We start from the raw sequence: 22,924 nt of genomic DNA, 5'->3' as shown, positions 1-22,924 counted from the left end.
GAGGGCTCCCTGCTGCTTTGCTGATAATATTAAAGAACAGAATAATTTGGACAGATTGTGACTTTTACGTTTATTAGTGAATATCGATATAATTGTTGTCTGCAGGTCCCAGGGTTGATTGTTGTGCAGCTGCACTAAGAGGACGACCTCATACTGAACTCTGGATAAAATAAGACTGAAACAGGCCTTTTAAAAGTAATTTCTAAATTATTAGCTTAATCATTTTTATTCTTTAAATTAAAAGTGATTTTTTTTTTATTACAGTGACCGTTTCAGCTTTTACACACTAATAAATTTTCCCCCTCTTTTTCACAGCTGTTGCATTTTGCTCGTATAAATAAAAAGGAAAAAGTTTCTCTTATGTTTTATATTTCATAAATGCAGTAAAACACATCGTTACTGTAAAGAAAATGTAAAGCACCAAATAACATAAATATTTGAATTCCGCTGGAAACAGATGAATGAGTCCCGTCTGATCTGGGAGTGATTTTTTTGCACTCCTTCACCACCACGGTGACTTCATAGCATTTATTTTCAAATACACATATACAGCAACAAGAATCATCATAAACCAGTTATTGAGAAAATGCACAATAACGAGAACAATCACATTTCCACAACTGTACAGCGTCAGAAGTAACCCCGAAGAGAGGAAAACAAAAACGAAAGAAGGTGACGAGTTTTGTTACTGTGGAAACCTCTCGGAGATCGGCTCCCGTCCCTGGGTGCTCGCGTCCGTCCTGCACGCAGAGACGAGCGTGGAACTGGAACTAAAGAGGGTTTAGCATGCAGATAATGTTGCAAGCTTTTCGTGTGCTTGCTCGTTTAGGAAACCTTACAGCAAAGTCGGTGACCTTTTGACCCTTAATTGCACATTTTTTTATACAAAAAAAAAAAAAGAATTGGTACATCCGTCCAGTTCCAGAGCAAATATAAACAGGATATACAGAGAGATCGCTTTGTGAAAGGGGGGCAACAAGCAGACGGCTGTCTCTTACATGAGCTGCATGCAAGAAGCTGTTTCACTCATTTTAATGCGAGTAATGAATCAGCGGGGGGGGGGCACATCGGGACGTCTCTGAGCACATGAACTGGGTTTGTTTGCAGGGGAACGTCTTAACCTGGCTCCAGCTGGAGAACACAACAAAAACGTGACCACATATGCACCGCGTGGACAAAAGTAAGTGGACGCACCTGTCTGGCTCAACCATTTAAAAGGGATCATATTTTAATCTGATACTCGGGCACTTTTGCTGCTTAAAGGAAGGTCTATCTATCCTTTAACTTTGACGGGTTTTTTCCCAGTGCCAAAAACTGCAGTTCCTCTGATGGCCACTTGAGGCTGCCTCCATGTTCAAACAACAACCTCACAGTGGAAATAAGTGTTGGTTGTTAGGGCCAAATGATGCACCTGTGGCTAAAGCACCATGAAGGCAGTGAAATAATCACCTCCTCTAAATATTCCTGTTCTGGCCTTTGGTCAGAATTTACTGAGAATTTAGACACATTTTCTAAAAGTTAATTAAACACTGAGTCATAGTTAAATGTAACGACTCATCAAATGAATCCGAGAAAGTACCAAAACCCAAATGGCAAGTAATATCCGGCCCAAGTGTGAGGTTTCTTTTTGTTATCTGGGACCACTGTGTGCTGTGGCGTTCAGGTCTCCTCTGGCCCACCAAACACTTCCTGTGACGCTCATCAAGCCTCACTCGTGACTTTTGGACTACTGCTAAAAATCTGCAGCAGATAAGCTCTCATGCGTCCACAAACTTTTGCCACGAAGTGCACTTTTACTACTTTGCAGGGAGCGAGAAACACGGCCATCTGATCAGTCCTGTGTTTCAGGTGCATGTGTGTTGGATACAGACTGCCTAAGGAGGTCTTCACCGTCCGCCTGCCGTGCAACACTCACAATCTTCTCCGTACAAACGATCCATTAACAGTAAAACAGCCGTTTTCAGTGTTTGTGTCACCGCTGTGAAAACTTTAGTCTACCTACCTGTAAGTGCGTAAATACTGTTCTCAGCCTCCTCCTCGCAGTTTAGCTATGAAAATGTCACTTTAAGGTTAATTTTCCCTCCTCAAGCTGTAGCGCATTTACACAAAGCAGTAAAAAAAATGAACACTGACAGTAGCAGGCACGATACAAATGTTTCTTCATATCAAATACATGTCATATATCCACAGAGTACGATTATAAAACTGTGTCCAACACAAAGTCTCTACTCTAGCTCTTCACTTCGTCTTTTTTCTGTATTTTTTAAATCCAGGTAACGCTCCCCTGCCCCTCCCTCACCTACGACGCAGGGAGAGCGTCAGAAATGAGACCGCGGAGAGGCAGCAGCCCCTCGCTTCGTCACCGAGCTCAGATAATTGATCATTCTGAGCCGAACGACTCACACAGAGAACAGGAAACAGCGGGGAACAAAAACCAGCTTAAATAAGTCAAATAAAAACCGAAGAAGAAATGTTGACATTTTGTTTTTTAAATTTTTCCTCATTTAGCTTTAGTGTTCTTACAACACGTGACCGGGCCCTTTAACTTCCATATTTAAGGTGAAATATTCCCCAGCGTGCTGCTCACGTCTGCAGTGGAAGTTTGAACCCGTGAAAGTGCCACCAGGCTGTAACGAGGTCTCAGCAGCTGCGGGTCGCAGCAGACAGCACAGCTTTACCGTATCGTCGCCACAACAACGAGCCAGCTACTTTATAAGAAACTACAAAATCCTGATGCTTCAGTGTATTTATCGGTTAACAAATGTTTCAATGGCCGTTAGAACAAGATCACCCTCACTCGGCCATGTTTCTCCTATTAAGCAGGGAAGAGTTAAACAGCACAGCTGCCGTTGGTAAAGGCCTCTCTCAACCCTCCGTTAAGTGTAATTTCTCTCTTTCTTCTCAATCTCGCGGCTCTGAACGAACATCTGAGCTCGGCGCGTCCCGTAAAAAGTCGCGTGAAGGCGACGCGATCAGTCGCTGTTGTCTCTGCGGTCTCACTTCTGCCCCCTCCCACCCCGCAGTCTCCTGCAGTAGCTCGAGGTGCAGCACATGTCAGGACTACACAAAGCAAAGACAGCAGTGAGGTCTGAAAGCTTTTTCTTTTCTGCCTTGACGAGAAATATTTGCTACTTTTTCCTTCTAACTGTTCCTCCGCCCACTTCACCGGACCCTGTATCTGATCCCTCTGCTTTAGCGCAAACGGACCCCCACCCCCGTCCCACAAACAGTCTGCATTAACCTCCATCTTCAAGGTTCTGTTTTTTTTATCAAAAAATAAATAAATAAAAAAAAGAATCAGGGGACACCCGTCAAAGGTGACGCTGATAAGATACACTTCTAAAAGGGTTCACAGTCAATGTGACGGGAAACCGAGTCTTAGACGATTTAGCGGGATATGTACGGAGATCCTCAGAGGGAGGATTTCGCTCTGCTGGGGTGCTTTAACTCTTAAAGGGACACTTACAAAAGGTTCAAATTAAGTGTAGAGATCAAAGACCACAGAGAGATATTCAATACATGTTGGCCTACTGGTTAATCTGTTTTCTTTTTTAAGACCTCTAATAGCAACGCCTCGACGAGATTCAAAGGTTAGTGGAGGATAAACAGTGACGGGCAGCTAAAAAAATCAAATAAAAGTCCTGTGAAAGTAACGAGGAAGGCATCACAACTCCTCTACGTGGTCGTGCGGTCGAGGCGGGGAGTGCGGCGAGCGCGTTCACAAGCCTTGTTTGGCCAGGGAGGCGGACACCTGGTCAGCCAGCGTGGAGAGCTGTGGAGAGTCGGTCATGTTGATGCTGCCAGAGGAGGACACGGTGCTGAGCTGGTGAGGGGAGTCTTCCAAGGAGACGATCTCGGCGCCGTGGTCAGTGCGGGCCTTGGCTGTCTCGCGGAAGTTCAGTTTGTGGCTCTCAATCTGTGGCGAGATCGGAGGTGAAGGTCAGACATCAGATCAGCCATGGCCTGGATTTTTCTGATTTTTAAGGACTAATGATAGTCCTGCACTACGTAATCTTTTAATTTCCTGCGTTATGATTCGCCCTCAGCTGTTTACTCAAAAGTGTGTGCACATGAGGTACTGTTTGCATGCATGCAACAGAAATAAAGACGTTTACAGCTTCCATGTTCATAACATTTCTTTAAATGTTAAAGGAAACCGGTCAGCAACCAGCGAGCCACCTCCGGTTGATGGTTGCAGAGCGGTTGCAGGAGGTTTCTGGCTGTGTGAATGACCTCTTGGCCTGACTGATATGTTAGGTTAGCTTCACAGCACAGGCCTCAGATCCTGAAAACTCAAAATCAGCACTATCCACGTCATGTCTCATGTCTGAGAGTCTGAGATGAAGCAGCTTGTAGGTACTTACAAGAGTCCTCAATCTTTATGAGAGGGTTCGTCAGGATGGGTGTGATGGGTGCTGAAGGGACAGTCGGAGGTGACTGAGGGGGGGTGACAGCGGGGGAGAGGACCGAGGGGCTGTCTGAGGTGCTCCCCTCTCCGTCTTTCCCCTTCTCCCTCTACAGAGGAGCCCCAGCAAGGAAATAAAAAGGCATGCAACAAAAATACACGTGATGGTTTCAACAGAAATGAAAAATAAATAAAATAAAGCAAAACAATTGATGAGAAAATGCAGCACAGCGTCTCAGGGCCGCTGAAGGTAAAAAAAAAAATACAAATAAAAAAATGTGAGGAGCTTGGGGGAGGAGTCAAATTCAGAGAATATAATCAGAATTTTAAAGTTTGAAGAATTTAAAATTATTTTACAAGAAAAAGACAAAATTTCTGAGATTAAAAAAGACATTTTAAAGGAGAAAATTGGTAAAATTAGAAAAACTGAAATTTATTAGAAAAATCTGATGAATATATGAGAAAATTGTGATAAAATTACAAGAAAGAAACAAACCAATTTATTATTATTAAATTATTCACTGTTTTTCTCATACATTGCCAGTTTTTTCACATAAATTTTGCTAACTTTATCTCTTTAAATTGCCTTTTTTCCCCTGTAAACTTTTAGTTCCAGTGACCCCGAAACGCTGTCACAACAGTGAAATTTGACAAGAATGACAGTGAAAACTTTAAAATGAAGGGAAAATCAGCAGGATGAAGAAAATGGAAGCTTGAACAAAGGAGGGAAAAAGCAGAAAAACCAAGAAAAAAAAAGCTCTAAAAGCTGCTGTGTGTGTGACACCCTCACGAACGTCAGCGTGGCTGTTAGAGATCAGCTGAAATGTTCTCGCTGGTTTTAGTTTTGCTGTTTCTGTGTTGCTGAGTGTGTTTCACCCACAGAGACGCAGAAGAGCTGAAAGCTGGTTTTCCGAAGAAGAGAGCCGAGCACTGAAACATGCTTGAGGCCAAATGGTGCCAAACTTTAGTTAATTTAAATTGAATTTTAATTATATGTGTATATTGTCTATGTACTTTCAGTTCTAGAATTTTTATTTATTTATTTTTTCATTAGTAAATATGATGCTTTTGAAGTTTTTAGCTGCAAATTTTGTCTCGTTTTTTTTTTTTTTATCTTACTCTTAAACTGCATTAGCAGTAAACAAATAAATACAAAAAATCTGATGTTTAACTTTTAAGAGGAATAAGAGGAAAAGCTTGTAGAAATTTGAATGTAGTGAAGATCAAAATGTTTGTTTTCCGATTTTTTTCTTGGCACGGATTGGTCTCCATACAGAACTGTGACGAAGCGCCACGGTGCCCTGAGCGTTTTGCTTTTAGCCTGCAGAGAGCGCGTCGGTGGATTTTTACTTCACCTTCTTCTGCCCGCCTCCAGGAATGTGGCTGATGTTGCCCAGAGAGCCCACTTTGGACTGAACTTTAAACTCCAGCTTCTCGTTTTTGATCTCAATGTTTCCACCACCTAAAAAAAAAATTATAATCTGAGTGCAGCACCATTATTACAGAAGTGGAAGAACTTGTACTGGTACTTAGTGTAAGAACCAGCATCAGTACATTTCCTGCTTTTAAAATCAAACAATCAGAGCTACAGAAGTTTAACCAGTTTTTGTTAATATTAAGAAAACCATCATTAAAAAATGTTTTACTGAAATAATCACAGCTGCCTGAGACCTTCAAGCAGGGACCAGCTGACTGTTCCCACCCATCCGAAAATAAAAAAGGCAGACTGAGTGTTTGCCGTTCGGCTCTCCAAGCCGCTTTGCAACCCACCTCCACCCCAGCTTCTTAGGTTAATGCTTTTCATGGTATTCAGAGCAGAGGCATGGACATAAATTACTACGTGTGGTATTGCATTTACACTGAAGGTGGAGGAGACTTCTGCTACTAATTATATTGTCGTTATGTACTCTGTTCACAAAAGCTCGTCACCTAAAATTAAGCAGAAAGTTGGAATAATGTTTTACCCGGCTTGTGACGAATGTTGTCCTTCGAGCCACACTTAGATGTAACGTTGCTCAGATCGATCTTTTTGTGCACGATTTGAATCTGAGAGGAAAAAAACAGCACAAACAGAGTTTGAATGCAGACCAGCAGAGTCAGCAGCTCTGAAGTCGCCCTGCATGCAGCCACAGAGGAACTGATCCTATAAAACCGGCCTGTTAGTGAAACTGTTCCTGAAAGCAGGTTTAACGGTCTCTGAGTCGTACTTTAAAGTCGCGTTGGAGCTGTCTCTAAACGTGGGAGCTTTTAGTGAATCAACACCTTTGTTTTTAGATAAGAGCGACTCAGTCAGTCAATGAAATCAGATGATGATTTATGGGGGATTGTGTGGAGTCTTTAAATTTAAGGTTTCACTTGTTGCACGATGACCAATCATTTTTTAAATATGTATTAATAATAAATCTGTGATTTCCATCTTTCTCCTTACATTTACGACAGACTTGACTATAAAAACCTGCTTTCTGGAACCGGGTTATGGAAGGAAACACAGATTAACAGCACCGACTAACACACTGGATTAACACTTAAAGTTTTAATCTGAGCGGTGCGACCTTACCCCAGTGCAGAAAAACGAGTGACCATCTTCTGCACTAACTGATAAAAGCCAGATTTCAGCAGCCATGCATCACCATGCATGGATAGATGATGTCACTCTTGGCTGTTTGTCTGCAAACACAGAGCGCTCAGTCTCTCTGCGAGCTGAGGTCACCTCAGCGTGGACGACAACAGGCACTGTTTGGTGGAGAAGCCGAGGACAGCGGGGCTCTTTGTTACCCGATCGGGACACTTTGAGGGGACAATTAGTTCACTTCACATCAAGGTTTTAGGAAATAAAAATGTCCACAAACAGGATTCATGCGTGTGGCTTCAGGGACAGATTTGAGGGCAAAAACTCAACAGAGTTATCGGGCTTACGTGAGACGCAGAGCATTGCATAACACGGTAGATCCACTAAACTAAGAAGACTCTGATTTAGAAACTACAGAGCATCTAAACCAGTGAAAGAAAAGCACTGGGAGGGCGGTTTAGTGCTGTTCTAGTATGAAATGCTCAGATCTGTTCACGAGTTCAGTAAAACTGTTAATGGGAGAAGTTGACAGGTCAGCGTTTGGGAGGTCAGAAGGGCTGGACACAGACGGGAGGATCTGTGCTCCTTTCTGAGGATGCGTTCAGTGGAAGCACACCTCTACTCACATTGCCACCACCAGGTACATGTTTTATATTATCTTTGGAGCCACACCGGGACTGCACACTGCTCAAGTCCAACTTCTTATCGAGAATTTGCACCTGGAAAGTTGATACATGGGGGTGAAAAAACACAGTTATGGCGGCGAAAGCAAAGAGCTGCGAATGAAGACGATTACTGGAGAGGAAGATTAGATGTTGGAGGGACGAGTTTGAGGCTCGGGGGAGTGAGAGCTGACCGAAACCCTCGTGAGGAGATGTCCCCACATCCCCGCACTGGTGCTTTGAAGCCATTACAATCAGGTGAAGCATTTCAGAGGTTTTCAAACTGTACAGGGGCAACCATCAAGTTAGACCTCTGAGGGCCAAGTCATCATCGGAGATGACTCCAACTCTAACCTGCAGTAAAACTGGTTTTAATTTTATTTTCACTTAACTGTTTTCCACATTTTTGACAATCGGGGAAAAAATGAAACAATCAGAAAAAAGTTGAAGGTAATCCTGTGATGACTTTGACCGTACAGGGTTGAGACTTTTCATTAGAGATCGATAAATACACAGAGAGATGACAGCACCAGTTATAAATGCAAGAATATGACATTAAACACTCATCAGATACTTTTTTAGATAAATCTTCTTCAACTGCTCCTCACTGCAGGTATCCGTCATGGTTTGATGCTGAGTGGCAGGCTCGGTTAGAACCAAACGACTCTCAGACGGAAAACCGGACTCAAAGCAGCAGCTTTATTTTCTGGGAAAAATAATCCATAAAATAAATGGAAAACAAACCCAAACTTGAAGATAGAAACTGGAAACTAAGACGTCAACATTGGGAGGCTAGAAAACCAGGAGCACGGAGGAAACACACAGCAAAGAGAGGACAACACAGGGCTTAAATACACAAGGGAGTAACAAGGGAATGGGAAACAGGAGGGAAACACAGCTGGGACTAATCCGACATAACGAGACAGGGAGGAAGTAAAACCAATCACATGACAGCAACCTGATGCATTGAGGCATGTAGACATGGTGAAAGACCCGCTAAAGGCCATCAGACTGGGGGGAATAAAGGTGATTTAAGGGACTTTGAACATGGTGTGGTTGTTGGTGCTAGCGGAGTATTTGAGAATCTGTTCATCTTTTCCCCACACATCCATCTGTGGGTTCACAGAGAACTCTAAATGCACAACACGTCGAACCTTGAGGCAGATGCACAGTAATTAGACAAGAGAAGACCGAAGTCTCTGCTGCGACATTCAGATGGTGGGGTCAGAATGTGGCATAAACCCCACGAAAGCACGGATCCATCCTGCCTCTCATGAACGGTTGAGGATGGACGAGGTGGTGTAACGCTGTGGAGGATGTTGCTCACCATCTCTGGCATCATAATCACAGGTACTTTGAAAAAGATCGAGATTATTTACCACGACAGCTCTTTTTACAGAATTTGTAAAAATGGATTCAACATTTCCTCTTTTTATTGAGAGGATGTGCTTGAATTTGAACTTGAACTGATAAAGTTGTAGATTTAGTCACGTCAGACTCTGAAAACCTCTGAAATCCTTCAGTCTGGATGGAGAAGTGCACAGGTGAGGGGGAGACTGTTAACCCTTTGAGTCACAGAGCAGCGAGGCTGCAGGGGGAGCCTGGCGTATTTGGGTCCATGTGACATTTTCAGTGCATAATCAGTTGATTCTGATGAGGTCAGGTGTGAGGTACCTGCTGATTTTCATAGAATGGCGCTACTGTAATGACAGGAAGTTGCTTTTTTTTGTAAAACAAGCTGAACTGCACTTGTAAATGATGCAACAGGCTTTGTGAATAATCCCTTTGCTTGTGCCTTTGTGGAATTAGTGGGACTTCTTTTAAAGCTACAGTCTCTCTCACCTTGCCTCCACCAGGCGTGTGCTTTAGGTTGTCTTTAGAACCGCAGCGAGATTGGACGTTACTTAAGTCCAGCTTCTTCTCGAGGATTTTGACCTGCAACAAGACAGAAAACAAGTAAATTCTTCAGGAAATAAAAGGAGAACAGCTGGGGGGAGAGAATCAGCCCGAAAGGAGGAAGTGAGATGGTGAAAGAGATCTCGGCGTTAAAGCTGCCATCTGTAACTCTGCATAATTGTCACGTTTCGAGGAAGTCGTCAGTTTTCTGACGACTTTAGTGGAGCAGATTGCAAAAATAGCGATGTTTTAATGCAGCTGCAGAGTTTCAAACAGATGTTTTAGCAAGGATATTAAAGTTAATTAAAACTTAATTAAGTGTAAAAAAAAATCTCTTTAGAAACAGAAACATGAATAAAAAACAAAAAGCAACTAAGGAAATACGCTGCACTCACAAAATTACTTAAATGAAAAAGAAATACTAAAAATTGTATTAATTTTTTTTTAAAAATTGCTCAAATTTGTCAACATAACCAACTCGAGGAGGCTGTGTTAATGTTAACTGGGACAGACAGAGCTATTTGTTAAATATCAGAACTATATAACAGTGTTTTTTTTTCTGTGTTAAAAGCAAATCAATAATCAGTTTAATGTTAAAGATGCCAGCTTTAGCTCAGTACATCACCAGTTTTCAGTGAAAGAATTAAAATCATATAAAAACTTCAGTCTTATGTGCATAGACTGCATATAAATGATGGACGTAGCTTCTGGGTCTGAACAGTGAGCTGAATTAAACCTGCATTCTTTCTGTGTCCAGCAGAGGGCGACTCCTGTAGTAGCCAAAAGCAGTTTTTGTTAGGTACACCTGTCCTTCTGCTCATAATGCAATAACTAATTAGCCAATCACGTGGTAGCAACTCAATTCTTACGACTGAATGGACTCAACAGCTATTTTTCGTTTTTTTTTTTTATTTATTTGTTTTCTTAGATTTGAGCTTATTTTGCCATAAAGCATCGTCAGTCTGCTAATACAGTCTGATTGGTCTGTTAGGTCTGTCTTACAGGCGTAGAGACTAGTTGGCAACCACCCGGCAACCACCTGGTTGTTACAGAAAACTGTGTATTCACCAACTGGTTCCTGGCTGATGCAAAAAAGGTTCTGCACCCACAACCTCCTTGTTATTGCTTTAGTTGCTAGCAGACCGCCGTAGTCACCCACAGTTTGCACAGTAGAAGCCGACTTGTCTGTTTGTGGAGCCGTCGCTAAACTTGAAAAATTGCATCACAAACCGTTTCAAAATAAAAGTTGTGCCTTTTGAAACACGCTGGTTGCAGCAGCAGGACAACTTTTACTCTGAAGGTAAAACATTTCTGGTTGGTGCAGACAAGTTGCCGTCTTTCGTGCTAACTATGGGTGACAATCTGTTAATGGCCAAAGCAATAAAAAGGTGGTTTCCAGTGCAGCACCATATACCTCTGGGACTGTCAACCAAGTCCAGTAGCGGTTACTGGAAGAGAAAGCTCGTGATTATACTGGTGGCTACGTCTAGGGCTGTCCTTCCCTGTGATCTGGAAGACGCTGCTGCGTTGCATACCTCAGTTTCTCAGCCAAAACTAAGGCGTCAAAGACCAAAACAAACAGCTGGAAGCTGTTAAACGGGACTCAGCCTACCAGGGTGAGTGATGCCACAGTGGCTACATCCATCTTTTATATGCAGTCCATGCCAATTACGGATTATTGAGCAGATTGTGTTTCCACATCCAGTCCACCTTCTGATCGGATCATTAGAGGAGAGCACTTTGCTTTTACCAGGAGTTAGTTTCTGATGGTCATAACTGCAGAGATACTCAAGAGTCTGGAGTTGAGTTCATCCCCCAGTTACTCACATTGCCGCCACCGGGTACATGTTTGATATTGTCTTTGGAGCCACACTTAGACAGCACATTACTAAAGTCCAACTTCTGATCAAGGATTTGTACCTGGAAAAGTGAAAATGTCAGCTTTTAGATTTAGAGTTTAGACGATGGCTTGATTTGATTAAAGAAGTGGGAAGAAACTCGTGCGGGAGTGTGACCGCATGCGGGGTTGGTGAGAGTCAATAATTCAAAGTGTGCATTGGTCTTCACTTCTTCTCATTTCTTTACTTGTCCAACACTGGCAGGAACCAAAGACTGATTTTTCAGCTCTTCTATCATCTACCAGAATAAAAACTTTCTAGTTTGAACTCTGAATGGAGCTGAATTATTTATTTTGGTCCATAAATATCACAACACGTGATACTTTTGAGTTTCATCAGTAAAACATCGGACACGTGACTGCACCCTGAATAAAATTAGACCAACGACCTGCATGGCTTTAGCTAAAATAAACCTCTAGCGTCTCACACACACACACACACACACACACACACACACCGACATCACACTGCAGACTACACTCGACACACTGAGCTGCAGACTGGAGTTTTACTTCCACAAACATTTCTTAGAGACACGGCTGCCCCAGGAAGATTAGAGCTAAATAATATTGAAATAAAAAAATAACAATAATAATAAAATATCTTTTTTTTAAAAAGTTACATTGTGTCCTTATCAAAACTAACTTGATTAAAATAATCTTTAGTGTATTTGTCTGTTGAGACCTGAGGTGTGCGGATTATTGTGAGTCAGCTGCCTGACTTGTGTTTGTATAGTAACACCTGAACTTCTGAAATCTCACCCTGACAAATCGTCATCATCTAGTCTTCTTCTTTCGGTTCCTCTTTTTAGGGTCACCACACATCCCAGCATCCTCTTTTCCCACTTACCTTCACTACATCCTCCTTACATCTTCACTGTTACACCTGTCTCCCTCACCTGTCTGTGCTCTTCTCTTCAAGTTAAACTAACTAGTTAATCTGTGTGCTCTTCATTCTCTTCATAGCTGCTGGCCCCTGAAATAATGCCCTATATGTAATAATAAAAGTAACAATGGAGCAAGTAAAAAACTAAATGAGCAAATCCACTCTGGAAACAGACATGACAGGGAAATGGTAGGTGGAAGGAACAACAAAGGGTTCAGGGCCTTCTGTGTTGGTATTAAAACTCAAGCATGTAAAATGACCGAGTGGGGTCATCAGATGTTACACAAAACTGATTTGCAGTTTTTAAGAGGTGCTTCTCAGACCTGAAACCTGGACAAAACCTGAACTTCCTGCCTGGTCTCATCACGTTATTGTGCAGAAATATCAGCTGATTCTGAGGAACTTTGTCTCAGATTTGATCGTTTTTATAACTGGAACGACTCTCGAGGCTCTCGGTCTGTTAGCCACGGTTCACTGCAAAACATCACGTTTAATCACAATGCAGCGATTAAAAGAGGAAGAAATGATGTTAAAAACAGCTTTGAGGCTATCCATGATACACCAATAGGCCAAAATGAAACGCTGCAGAAACAGAGGGACACATTTGTGGCAGGAAAAGGTTTTATGATTAAAAACCCACAATGGCACATAGAAATATACGCCTGGATCATAGACGACTCCACTCGGTCACGTGAATGTTAAAACTCTGATCTGCAAACTCAGTGGGCAGTGTTCTGTGAGGGGGTGTATTCAGAGTATTTCCTGGGTTACCTTTCCCCCTCCGGGCTGATGCTTGATGTTTTCTGTGGAGCCGATCTTGGACCTCACGTTCTTCAGGTCTGGCAGCGGCGCCGCGGCAGCCAGAGGAGCCGGTGGACGGCTCTTCAGCGAGCCCGGGGATTTGGGGGTGGAGCGAACCACAGCCACCTTCTTCACTTTGTTGGCATCGGCCCCTGACTTTGCAGAATTTGATTGGCTACCGGGGGATTTGGGAGTGCCGGGGCTGCTCTGTCCACTCCTGGCATCTAGAGGATCCAGAGAAATTATAAGTTAGGAGGAGTGTGATGAGTCATGCATGTAGAAGAAATCATTAAAAAATAATAAAAAATAAAGCATACTAGGAGCTCTACTGGCTAAAAGCTGACCGAGTTTGATCCAGAAACAGCAGATCAGACCGTGTTATTGTGGCCATGCAAGGCTGGAAGCGATTTCTAATCATTTCCTTTATTTGATTTGATTTTTTTACCTTTTTCATTTTTTGGAGTGAGGGATTTGTTGGCACGAGCTAGATCACAGAAAATATAACACATCATTACCGCGTACTCCAAAAATACGGAAGCCTATATTAAAAATAATAATAGATTGCATTTATATAGCGCTTTTCAAGGCACCCAAAGCGCTTTACAATGCAACTATTCATTCACTCTCACATTCACACACTGGTGGAGGCAGCTACGGTTGTAGCCACAGCTGCCCTGGGGCAGACTGACAGAAGCGAGGCTGCCATGTCGCGCCATCGGCCCCTCTGGCCAACACCAGTAGGCGGTATGGAAAAGTGTCTTGCCCAAGGACACAACGACAAGGACAGAGAGCACGGGAATCGAACCGGCGACCATCCAGTTACAGATACGCTTCCCAACCCCCTGAGCCACATCGAGCTTTAAGAGCAGACTAAATAATTATTTTACCCGTTAGGTGCCATATTTTCTTTGAAGAGTTTCTCTGCACAGCTGTTTAGCCACCGACACAATTTCTGTTTTCCATTCACTTTGTTGCTTTTGGATTTTGGGGGGAGATTATTTCATGCCTGTTTCTGTGATTTAGTAAAGAATAATGACATTTCTACTGGTACATAAATCACATTTATGCAAAGAGTCCACTGATTCTTGGTTAGATGTGGGCAGTTTCCTAACCACAGATCCAGTCACACAGAGACTGGTCAGCGACCTCTACCAGCTGGTTTGCATGTGGTTGCTGGAGGTTGCAGGGAGTTGTGAGGTACTTACAACCTGCTTGTACCTTCTTTTTTTTTTTTTTTTTTTTCGCCTGTCCCATTTGGTTCTTTAACCATCAGAATTGTTGTCTGAAGACCAACAAGGATACCCAATGGATTTACTTTGCCAAATGGATCATCGTGGCATTGCCGTATTGGTCCATTTGGTCGATCTTTGTTTTTATTATTTATTATATTTTATTTTCAGATGTTACAGACGGGACAGACATGAGTGAGAGATAGGAAAGGGAGAAAGAAAGAGGAAGGAAAGGAAAAACAGAAGGGGAGAGGGACAGTGAGAAAGGGGGGGAGAAAAAAAAATTGCTTGTACCTTCTGAGATGGTGAGGCACAAGCACTACAGCACGGCCTGCGTTGCAGACAGCTCGGTGTCTATCAGGGACTACAAGTGACTGCAGCAACCTGCAAGCAACCAAAGCAACTACCACTAGGAACCTCTAACAACCACTCCCAGCCGGCGAACACATATTTTCCAGATGGATGGATCTCGATCAATCAGGATTTGGCCCAGAAGCTGATATCCAGCAGAGAATTACAGAAGGTGTGAATAAGAAGGGTCAACACTGTGAATATTGACTCTCTGCATAAAGAAATTACCGAAATATTTAACTGAAAAGGGCAATCACAGTCTGCAAACTAAAAGTAAATTTACAGCCAAACCCATTTGCTGTAAAAATGAGCGTGTTTCAGGTTTAAATGATATGGCTAATACAGTCCGCTTTAGGCTTCCATACTAAAATCAGTAAAATAAAAGTTGAGTTTAGCACAAAGTCCTCGGCTCGTACCTGGTTGAGCTGCAGTTCTGGCAGAAGTTTTGGCCCCTGGAGTCTGAGACTTTGCACCGCTCTGAAAGTCACCACAACACTATTTTAGTTTCCAGCAAAGAGACGTCTTGGAGATGGTTGAATGCAGTAACATTGCACACTAATCAGTGGGGAATTGATGAGTTGTTTCTTCATATAATGTTTGGTGATAATAGAGGGAGGAATCAGGTTCCAGTCCATGTTTTTCTTTGACCGTTTCAAACAAGATTCAGTCAGCGAGTGTGAAGAAAACTGAGCGAGTCAGTCGGCTCACGTCTGAGCTCTAAGCTGCATTCAGACCTGTACTTACTCCAGGCTGCCTGGGCCCTGTGCTGCTGACTTTAATGGGGATCGAGCTGTGGCCATTTCGGGAGGATGCAGGTGATTTGGCGCCCTTGGCGGTTATGGACGGTCTTTGAGGGGAAGAGGTCGGTGTGGTGGCAGTTTGAGTCTTTTTCATGAAGAGGAAGAAATGAATGAAAAACAAAAGGTCCAATGACAATGACCACAAAACAAAAGAATGATTAAAAATAACTGAAAGATGATAAAAATAAAGGATTTTTTTATGACATGAATAAAATGTTCTGGTTTATTATAACTTGGATCTTGTTTTTACACAAACAAATGTAGTGCCAAGAGAGGGGATAGTCCTAATATGGTCATCTCAGGCACAGAAGCCCCACCTCCCTGCTGTTTAGATAGGGCGTCCAATCCAATTTATTCTTATTATTATACTTGGAAGTTCAAGGGGGTGTGCTATTGGGCAAATCAGGCAGGTGCATGAACCAGCTTTTATAGAGTCGTTGGTTCAAGTCGAGAGGCATCATCCTGGGAAATGAGGCCAGTGCCTAAAAACTGCAATTCCTCCTGTGGCCACTTGAGACTTGCTCCAAATGTGAGTGAATCTCCGTAGACTTGCATGTTAAAATGTCCAACACAGGCAGGTGTAGCTGCTAGCTGCTTATTATGAATCACCTCCACTAATTGGAGTCCAGCAGGTTTTTGATATTGGTGCTTTTGCAGCATTTTGATGGGATTATATAATATATAAATATTATAGTTTGCAGTGTTTGTGCTCCAGTTTGAGCTAAACTGCAGTATTTTCTTAGTCTGATAATAAAACAGTAATTACTGAGAGCTCAACACTGTCGCTGGAAGGAGTTCAGTTAAATGTTGAATATATGTGATAGACATGGGTAATAATACGTCGTGTTTGTTAACTAAAGAAAATAAAACCAAAGGTTTTAATAAACCAGAATATTTCACAACAACTAAAAGGCATAAAGAAATGAGCGACTGAACCTAAAAAATGCCGTTGGTGACGTACCTTATCTCCGTTATCCATCACTCCTTGAGCTATAGAAAAGAAATAGAAGCAAACTTTAGCTTTTGGCACCTTTTTTTAAAAGCTTAATATCTATATTATTTTTTCATATCCACCCAAGTGCAATAAGTTAAGACTTTTGCTTCCATGAGCGTGCCAGAATGCATTCTCATGGAAAGTGAAATGAGTGATGTTGGGTATGCAGCATGCAAGAAAACACATAAAACAAAAAGGTGGCTTTTTTTAGGGCTGCATAACCAGCAAAGTGAGCAGAGATGGAGAGATGAAAGAAAAAAGCTAAAGTGGGGGGAGGGAGGACGACAAGCTTCTCCTCGGGTCAAAGTTAACGTCCATAGAAACACTTCGGAGGGAGAGTGCTGCATAACACAGAGCAGAAGCTGCGTTGGAAATCAAAGGAGTGGAAGGAGTGAACTGAAGAGGACTGGTTCTGAACTGGTGAACATGACAGCACACAGACCTTTGAAAACAGCGACCGGCACCAAAGACTTTCTGGCTCGGGTGCTTTGGGGGGGCGTTTTCTGGAGCTCGGCGGTGCCGGTGGTCTGAGCCACACCGCTCCTCATCTCTGAGTCATTAGAAATGTCAGGCTCTGAATAGCTGGCTGTATGTAACGATGAGTCACCGCTGTTTTCAGCTGCCGTGTCAGATGGCAATTTGTTAAAAAGGCGCTGCTTCTTGGAAAGGTCTTCACAATGAGAATCGGAGCTAGACTGGAGCGCACTTTGCGTATGAGGAGCCCGGGGTGTTTCTGACGTGATATTTTTGCTTCTGGAGTCACCGAGGGGCTTCGGAGCTGCTCCTTCAGCAGTCAGTCCATCGTTTGTTTCTTCAGAAATGAGCTCCTCGCCCTGAGGAACACACAAGTTTCTGTCCCCAATGGATGTCAAGTCCTCCAAAGCCGTGCTGCGGACTAAAGACATTCCAGAGAGGTTGCTCATTTCACTGAGGCACTCGGAGGCGTCGAGACTGATGGCCCTCTGAGGATCTGCAGCTCCTGCCCACTCAGGGCTCCCCCTGCTGGCCTGCATGTCCCGTTTAATCTCTGCCCCGCAGCTGAGGTCTTCAGAGACCCACGAAGACTCACTTAGCCTCTTCCCACACTCTCCCACTGCTTTGCTTCCTGGGTCCAGAGAGCAGGAAGCTCCCATGAAGTCAACGCCCTTCCCAGCGTCTCCGTGCAGATCGGACTCTGCAAATCCAAACTCACCACGGACTCCAGAACCAGGCCTCGCTAATTTGTTTGGAAAGCAGATTAATGGTGACATTCACAGCAGCACTTGTTATCCATCTCCCCAATGAAACAAACAAAAAAAAGAAAGTGGAGAAGTGATGAAGGAAAATAAAAGACTGTTTGATTACCCAGAACAAACACCAGACACTCAGAGAGCTGTGAGCGGTGATGATGCAACACAACAAACCCAGAAGTGATTAAAGGTGGAAAAGTGTGAGTTCACATGAAAACAAAATAAAAAATAATGCATCACAGTTGGGTGTCAGACGGAGAGATGATGCATTCCAGTGAACACAACACACAGACCAGTGATTTATGCTGTTACAGAATACGTGATTAAAATGTGATGTAAAGCCTTTCTGAGCCGACTCTAGCAGTGCAAAAATAACGTATCCCACCCCACAACGGACCTCTAAGTACACACACGAGTCTGGAGTGTTTCACAAGAATGAATTTGGACATTAATATCGTACAGTTATGCAAAAACGAATAATTAAATGATCACACAAAGAAGCAAATTTCCACATTCTGACATTAAATGATAAAAACCTTAAACAGTTATGTAGTTAAATACATGTATTATTAATCAATAAATTTATTTTTCCTTAAACATATAGAATTATCCATTAACTTATTTGATTTGTATTTAATTGTTATTTTAAGTAGTAGTATGAGCCACTGGATTCAGGGATGCCAGGTCATGATGCAGAGCGGACCACAGAGTCTTTATTATCAGGGACCGTTGTTAAAGCAGGTTTAGCCCAGTGCAGAGCTGTTTCTATTCAGTTTCATTTACAGGATCATGTTTAAGTTGAAGATTTGTCATTTTTCTTTTTCCAGTTTGATTTTTCTTTAGTTGGCTGCACTGCATCCAACACACTGAGCCACGGTTGTGAAGAAAGGAATAAATATTTATTTCTGCCTCCACCAGTCGGTCAACCTTCACAGTGACCTTGAGCCCGAGGACAGTTTGAGGGAAGACGCACTAGGCGATCACTGTGTGCAAGTTTCGTGATGAATACTCTGAGCCTAGAAGAAACATTTGCAAATTTGGACACCTTGCCGTGGCACGAGGTCATCAGTTCTTCAGCTGAATTAGCCAAAAACGTCATAAATTCCTTCGACTTTGATACAATACGGAGGCTATCCATGTACACCGACGTGTCAGGACTACGTTTACAGTATCTGGTCAAACGGTCAATATCAGAAAAACTATTCATTATAACACATTTTCCCTTTAAACTGAAAATAATGTTCAATTCCAGGAATCTCGAATTGAAAACTGCAGATGCTCAAATCTAAAAACAAAACAAAATAGAAAATATAAAAAAATGTAAAGACTGAATAATAATTATAAAAAAGTGCTTTATTGTTTCTTATTGTTACCGTAATGGGTGAGGGTTAGTGCCGTTTTAAAACTATAGAAATACTCTAAAAATAAAATAATGAAAAAATAATAACTTGTGCTAAATTATTATATTTACATATTGCGCAAGTTTGTTGTTTTGAACTTTTAAATGATGCTTGGTGTAATGTTTAGATGGAGGCGGATGATCTGCCGACCCTTACAGGAATCAGCCGAGAGGAGAAGGTGGTGTTTTTAACCTTTAATCCATAAACGCATCATTAAAGGAAACTGATGCAGAAATTTTAAAGATGTGCGTGTTTTACCATTTAAATAAACTGAAGTGACTGATTACATCTGAATTCAGGTGGAACACTCCAGACTCTTTAATATAGTAGCAGGAAAATCAGAAACTGTGGTCAGAGGTTTACATATGCAGACATGGATGCTGTGGTGATTTCAGCCTTATAATTATTTCCTTGAACTGTTTTTTTTCCAGAGGTGGAATGATTGTACAACATACATGTTTAAGGACTTGGGTAACACGAGTTTGAATATATTAAAAATATGAAATTGTAGACACAGGCTCAGATATATACATACATCCACTTAAATCTTTGAATTAATGGTGTTGAAGGTTCTAACTTGACAAAGCAGAGGTCTATTAACTTCTCATTAGTGACTGTGATTGATTAGAGCTGGTAGTTCTTCTTTGCAGCATTTGGAAGTTAGAAAGGTTCTTGGAGCCATTTCTAAAAAAACTGCAGTTTTAAGATCAGCAGTTTGAACAACTGCATGAAAGTAAAAGTTATTCTGTCACTGCTTTGCTGAGGAAGACCCAAACTGTCATCGTCAGATGAGAGTAAACTGGTTAGGATGTTCAGGAACAACCACCAAGGCTCAAGCCTACCACGAAACTGCCTGAACACCAGCATGGCTGATCACAGTGAAGCAAGGTTTACATCTTCAGGGATTGAGAAGATGCCAAAACAAGAAAGCCCTCCAAAAATCCAAAATCCAATGCTCCAACACCAACACCTTCAAGCTTGACTGAAATTTGAGACTTCCCCTTTACGGACAAGCCAAATGCCTTCTGGAGAAAAGCCTGATGACCAGGCGAGACAAAGATTGTTTGGTCACCATGATGTTTGGAGCACAGGTGAGTGATGTGGGTCAGGTCTGTCATGGTGGTGGTGCCATCAAACAAAGTGGATGGAATAATGAAGAAGAAGGACTATTCAATTCAATTGTATTTATATAGCACCAAATCACAAACAAGGCTGTCTCAAGGTGATTTATACTGTAAGGTAAAAACCCTACAATAAAGACTATACATGTATAAACTAATGGCCTCCCCAAAGCACCGACCTCTACGCTTTGATTTGAAAATTTGTGGATTACGATTAAAAGTCGAGTATGTGCCAGGAAACCAACCACTTTAAATTAATTCCACTGATTCTGCCATGAACAGCGGGCAAATGTCCAGACAGAATTATGCCAACAGGCTTGTTGATGGATACAAAAAACATCCGGCCGAGTTGCAACTTGCTAAGGGACATTTAAACTGATATTAGTGGGAGTGAACCTATCATTTTGACCATGTGTGGCTTAGAGAAAATCAAAAAAACTTTATTTGTTTTTGTTTTTTAAAGTCAACAAAGATGTATGTTGCACAATCATTGAACCCTGGAGAAAAAACAGTTTGAAGAAATCATTAAAAGCCCAAAATTACCACAATATTCATGCATGTCTGTAAACTTCTGACAACAACTGTAGAGAATAGAGGATCCATTTAATTTAACACTATATGGAACATACTAAAACACAACAGAGTGATCAGCTGCTTCCTCTCTGAGGTTGCTTTCATTGCACCTAGGCTCATTCATATCTATCTCCTGCAGTAAATAAATACTGTCTACGTGCAATCAATAAAACATACAACAGCCTACCTGTTGAAGACGCTCCTGCTGCTGATGGAACATAATGAGACAGATGGAAAAGATAGAGAGCTCAGTCAGTAATGGCTCTCTGTCACTCGTGTGTGATTAATACACCCACCCGGTGCAAACGAATCAATAAAAGCTTGCATACAGCATGTCTTCAGTCAAAGCAGAAAGCCCACAGCAAATACAGGTTAGATAAAGACATCATTCAAAATCATAAAGATGGATAAGCAGGCTTTTATTTTCTTGCCTCGTGCAGCAGTACCACACTGAACGCTGCTCTGTGTGGTACTTGAGCTGTTTTAAACATTACCCTGGCTTTCCCCGCAACCGTGCATCTGTTTAACAGATCACAGGACTCTTAAATCTGCCTGTGGTCTGGACGTTCCTTTCATTCTGAAATAGCCAGGATGTAACCATCTTTTTGTTTAAAAAAAGGGGGACATGTTTGCCTCTCGAGCCTTCTTACGATCATGTTGCAGTTCTGGAAGGGGCCGCATATATAACCGTCTGAAAGTAAGCATTGGAAGAAAAAAGCAAAGCCAAAACAGAAACCCAGAAACTCTGTTTTCCAGTGAAGATACTGAAAGAAACGCACAAACATACAGAGCAGCAGCAGGAAGCTTTGGTCACTTTGAAAAATACACTTATCAACTTTCTTCTGTGAGAGTTATCTAAGAATAAGAAGTCATAAAGGTTCCTCTGGCATCAGTGACGACTCACCATCAGCTTTTATGTCATTTTACAGCGTGCAAGGTTGAGCAGGGCGACTTTTAACCAAAATCATTACCCTTCTCTAAACCTCACCAAGTAGTTTTTGTGCCTAAAACTAACCAACTAACCAAACAATGTGTGAAAGCGAAAGAAAATGGATATGAAAAACAAAATCCACAGAAAAAAGTGAAGCTTGCAACAATCTTAACAACATTGGAGGAATTTCTGAGAATAACCAGAGTGTTTAATGGTCTGGGAAGAACGTGCTGAAACACTAACACTGTTCTCACGTCTGTACACGCAAAATAAAGACAATATTAGCTACAGTCAACCAGCTTAGCATATAATGAGCTATGTTATAATGGGTAACAGAGACAACTAGCTGACATGATAGTTATAGGTGCAAAATCATATAATTTTAACTTTGCTTTACTGCCGTGTCTCTTAATGCATATCTGTGGAGACAGAAGGTCAGTCCACTAATAAATTCATTAGAACTCCCCGAATTTTCAATTTGGTATCTATTTCCGATGGAATTTTCCTTTTTCTTCCTCTTCCCAAAATGGGATACCAACTTTGGTCTCCTGCATGCACTCAACCTCAAATTTTGTGAGCATTTCAAATGTGAATGAAGTCGACCTCTTCTGTAGTCTCAACCGGCAGATGGCCCCGCCCCTCCCTGAGCCTGGTTCAGCCGGAGGTTTCTTCCTGTTAAAAGGGAGTTTTTCCTTCCCACTGTCACCAAAGTGCTTGTCATAGGGGGTCTCTGTATGTATTATTTTAGGGTCTACCTTACAATATAAAGCACCTTGAGGCAACTGTTGTTGTGATTTGGTGCTATATAAATAAAACTGAATTGAATTGTAGTTCACATGAGAAAACCTTCTTTTAATAAATAACTGAGTGTTACAGGACTTGTCAGGGGGCCTCCTGCTTCCACTACATACATAACCCACGTAAACAAGTGGAGTCTCATGCTAAGCTAAGCTAAACTAACAGCTGTAGCTGCACATCTCATCGAGTAAGTGTATTTCTCAAAATGTCCTGCTATTCTTTTAACGATGCTGGGGAAACAAAAGGAAGCACGAGCAGCAGAAAAGAGGCAGCAGCTCAGCGTCTGGAGGCGTACCGAGTTGCCCCTCGTCTTTGCTCACGGTGCTCTCTGTATCTTCAGCTCCTGCTTTCTCTGCAGGCGCCTCTGCTGTTGGATAAATGG

General features: G+C 42.1%; 1 protein-coding gene across 15 annotated transcripts in view; it reads right to left on the bottom strand.

Moving 5' to 3' along the window:
• Nucleotides 1-271: 271 nt before the first annotated feature.
• LOC308390898 (microtubule-associated protein tau-like) overlaps nt 272-22,924 on the bottom strand; it is a 37,354-nt gene continuing 14,701 nt past the window's right edge. For 2 of the 15 annotated variants that reach the window (XM_080873252.1, XM_080873242.1), the window contains 12 exons: nt 22,838-22,909; nt 21,001-21,021; nt 16,458-16,486; nt 15,441-15,581; nt 15,113-15,173; nt 13,087-13,340; nt 11,360-11,452; nt 9,479-9,571; nt 7,601-7,693; nt 6,370-6,451; nt 5,761-5,867; nt 272-3,916 (listed from right to left, as the gene is read on the bottom strand). In XM_080873252.1, coding sequence (XP_080729378.1) covers nt 3,719-3,916; nt 5,761-5,867; nt 6,370-6,451; nt 7,601-7,693; nt 9,479-9,571; nt 11,360-11,452; nt 13,087-13,340; nt 15,113-15,173; nt 15,441-15,581; nt 16,458-16,486; nt 21,001-21,021; nt 22,838-22,909 — 1,244 coding nt within the window. In that variant the 3' untranslated portion in view covers nt 272-3,718. The remainder of the gene's footprint in view (nt 3,917-5,760; nt 5,868-6,369; nt 6,452-7,600; nt 7,694-9,478; nt 9,572-11,359; nt 11,453-13,086; nt 13,341-15,112; nt 15,174-15,440; nt 15,582-16,457; nt 16,487-21,000; nt 21,022-22,837; nt 22,910-22,924) is intronic. The other 13 variants (XM_080873249.1, XM_080873256.1, XM_080873250.1 and 10 more) reach the window with 10 other exon arrangements.

Source organism: Rhamphochromis sp. 'chilingali', assembly GCF_963969265.1.
Source record: "Rhamphochromis sp. 'chilingali' genome assembly, chromosome: 22".
In the NCBI taxonomy this organism is placed as follows: Eukaryota; Metazoa; Chordata; class Actinopteri; order Cichliformes; family Cichlidae; genus Rhamphochromis; species Rhamphochromis sp. 'chilingali'.
The sequence above is the reverse complement of the archived record's forward strand: the minus strand, read 5'-3'. Positions and strand labels throughout refer to the sequence as shown.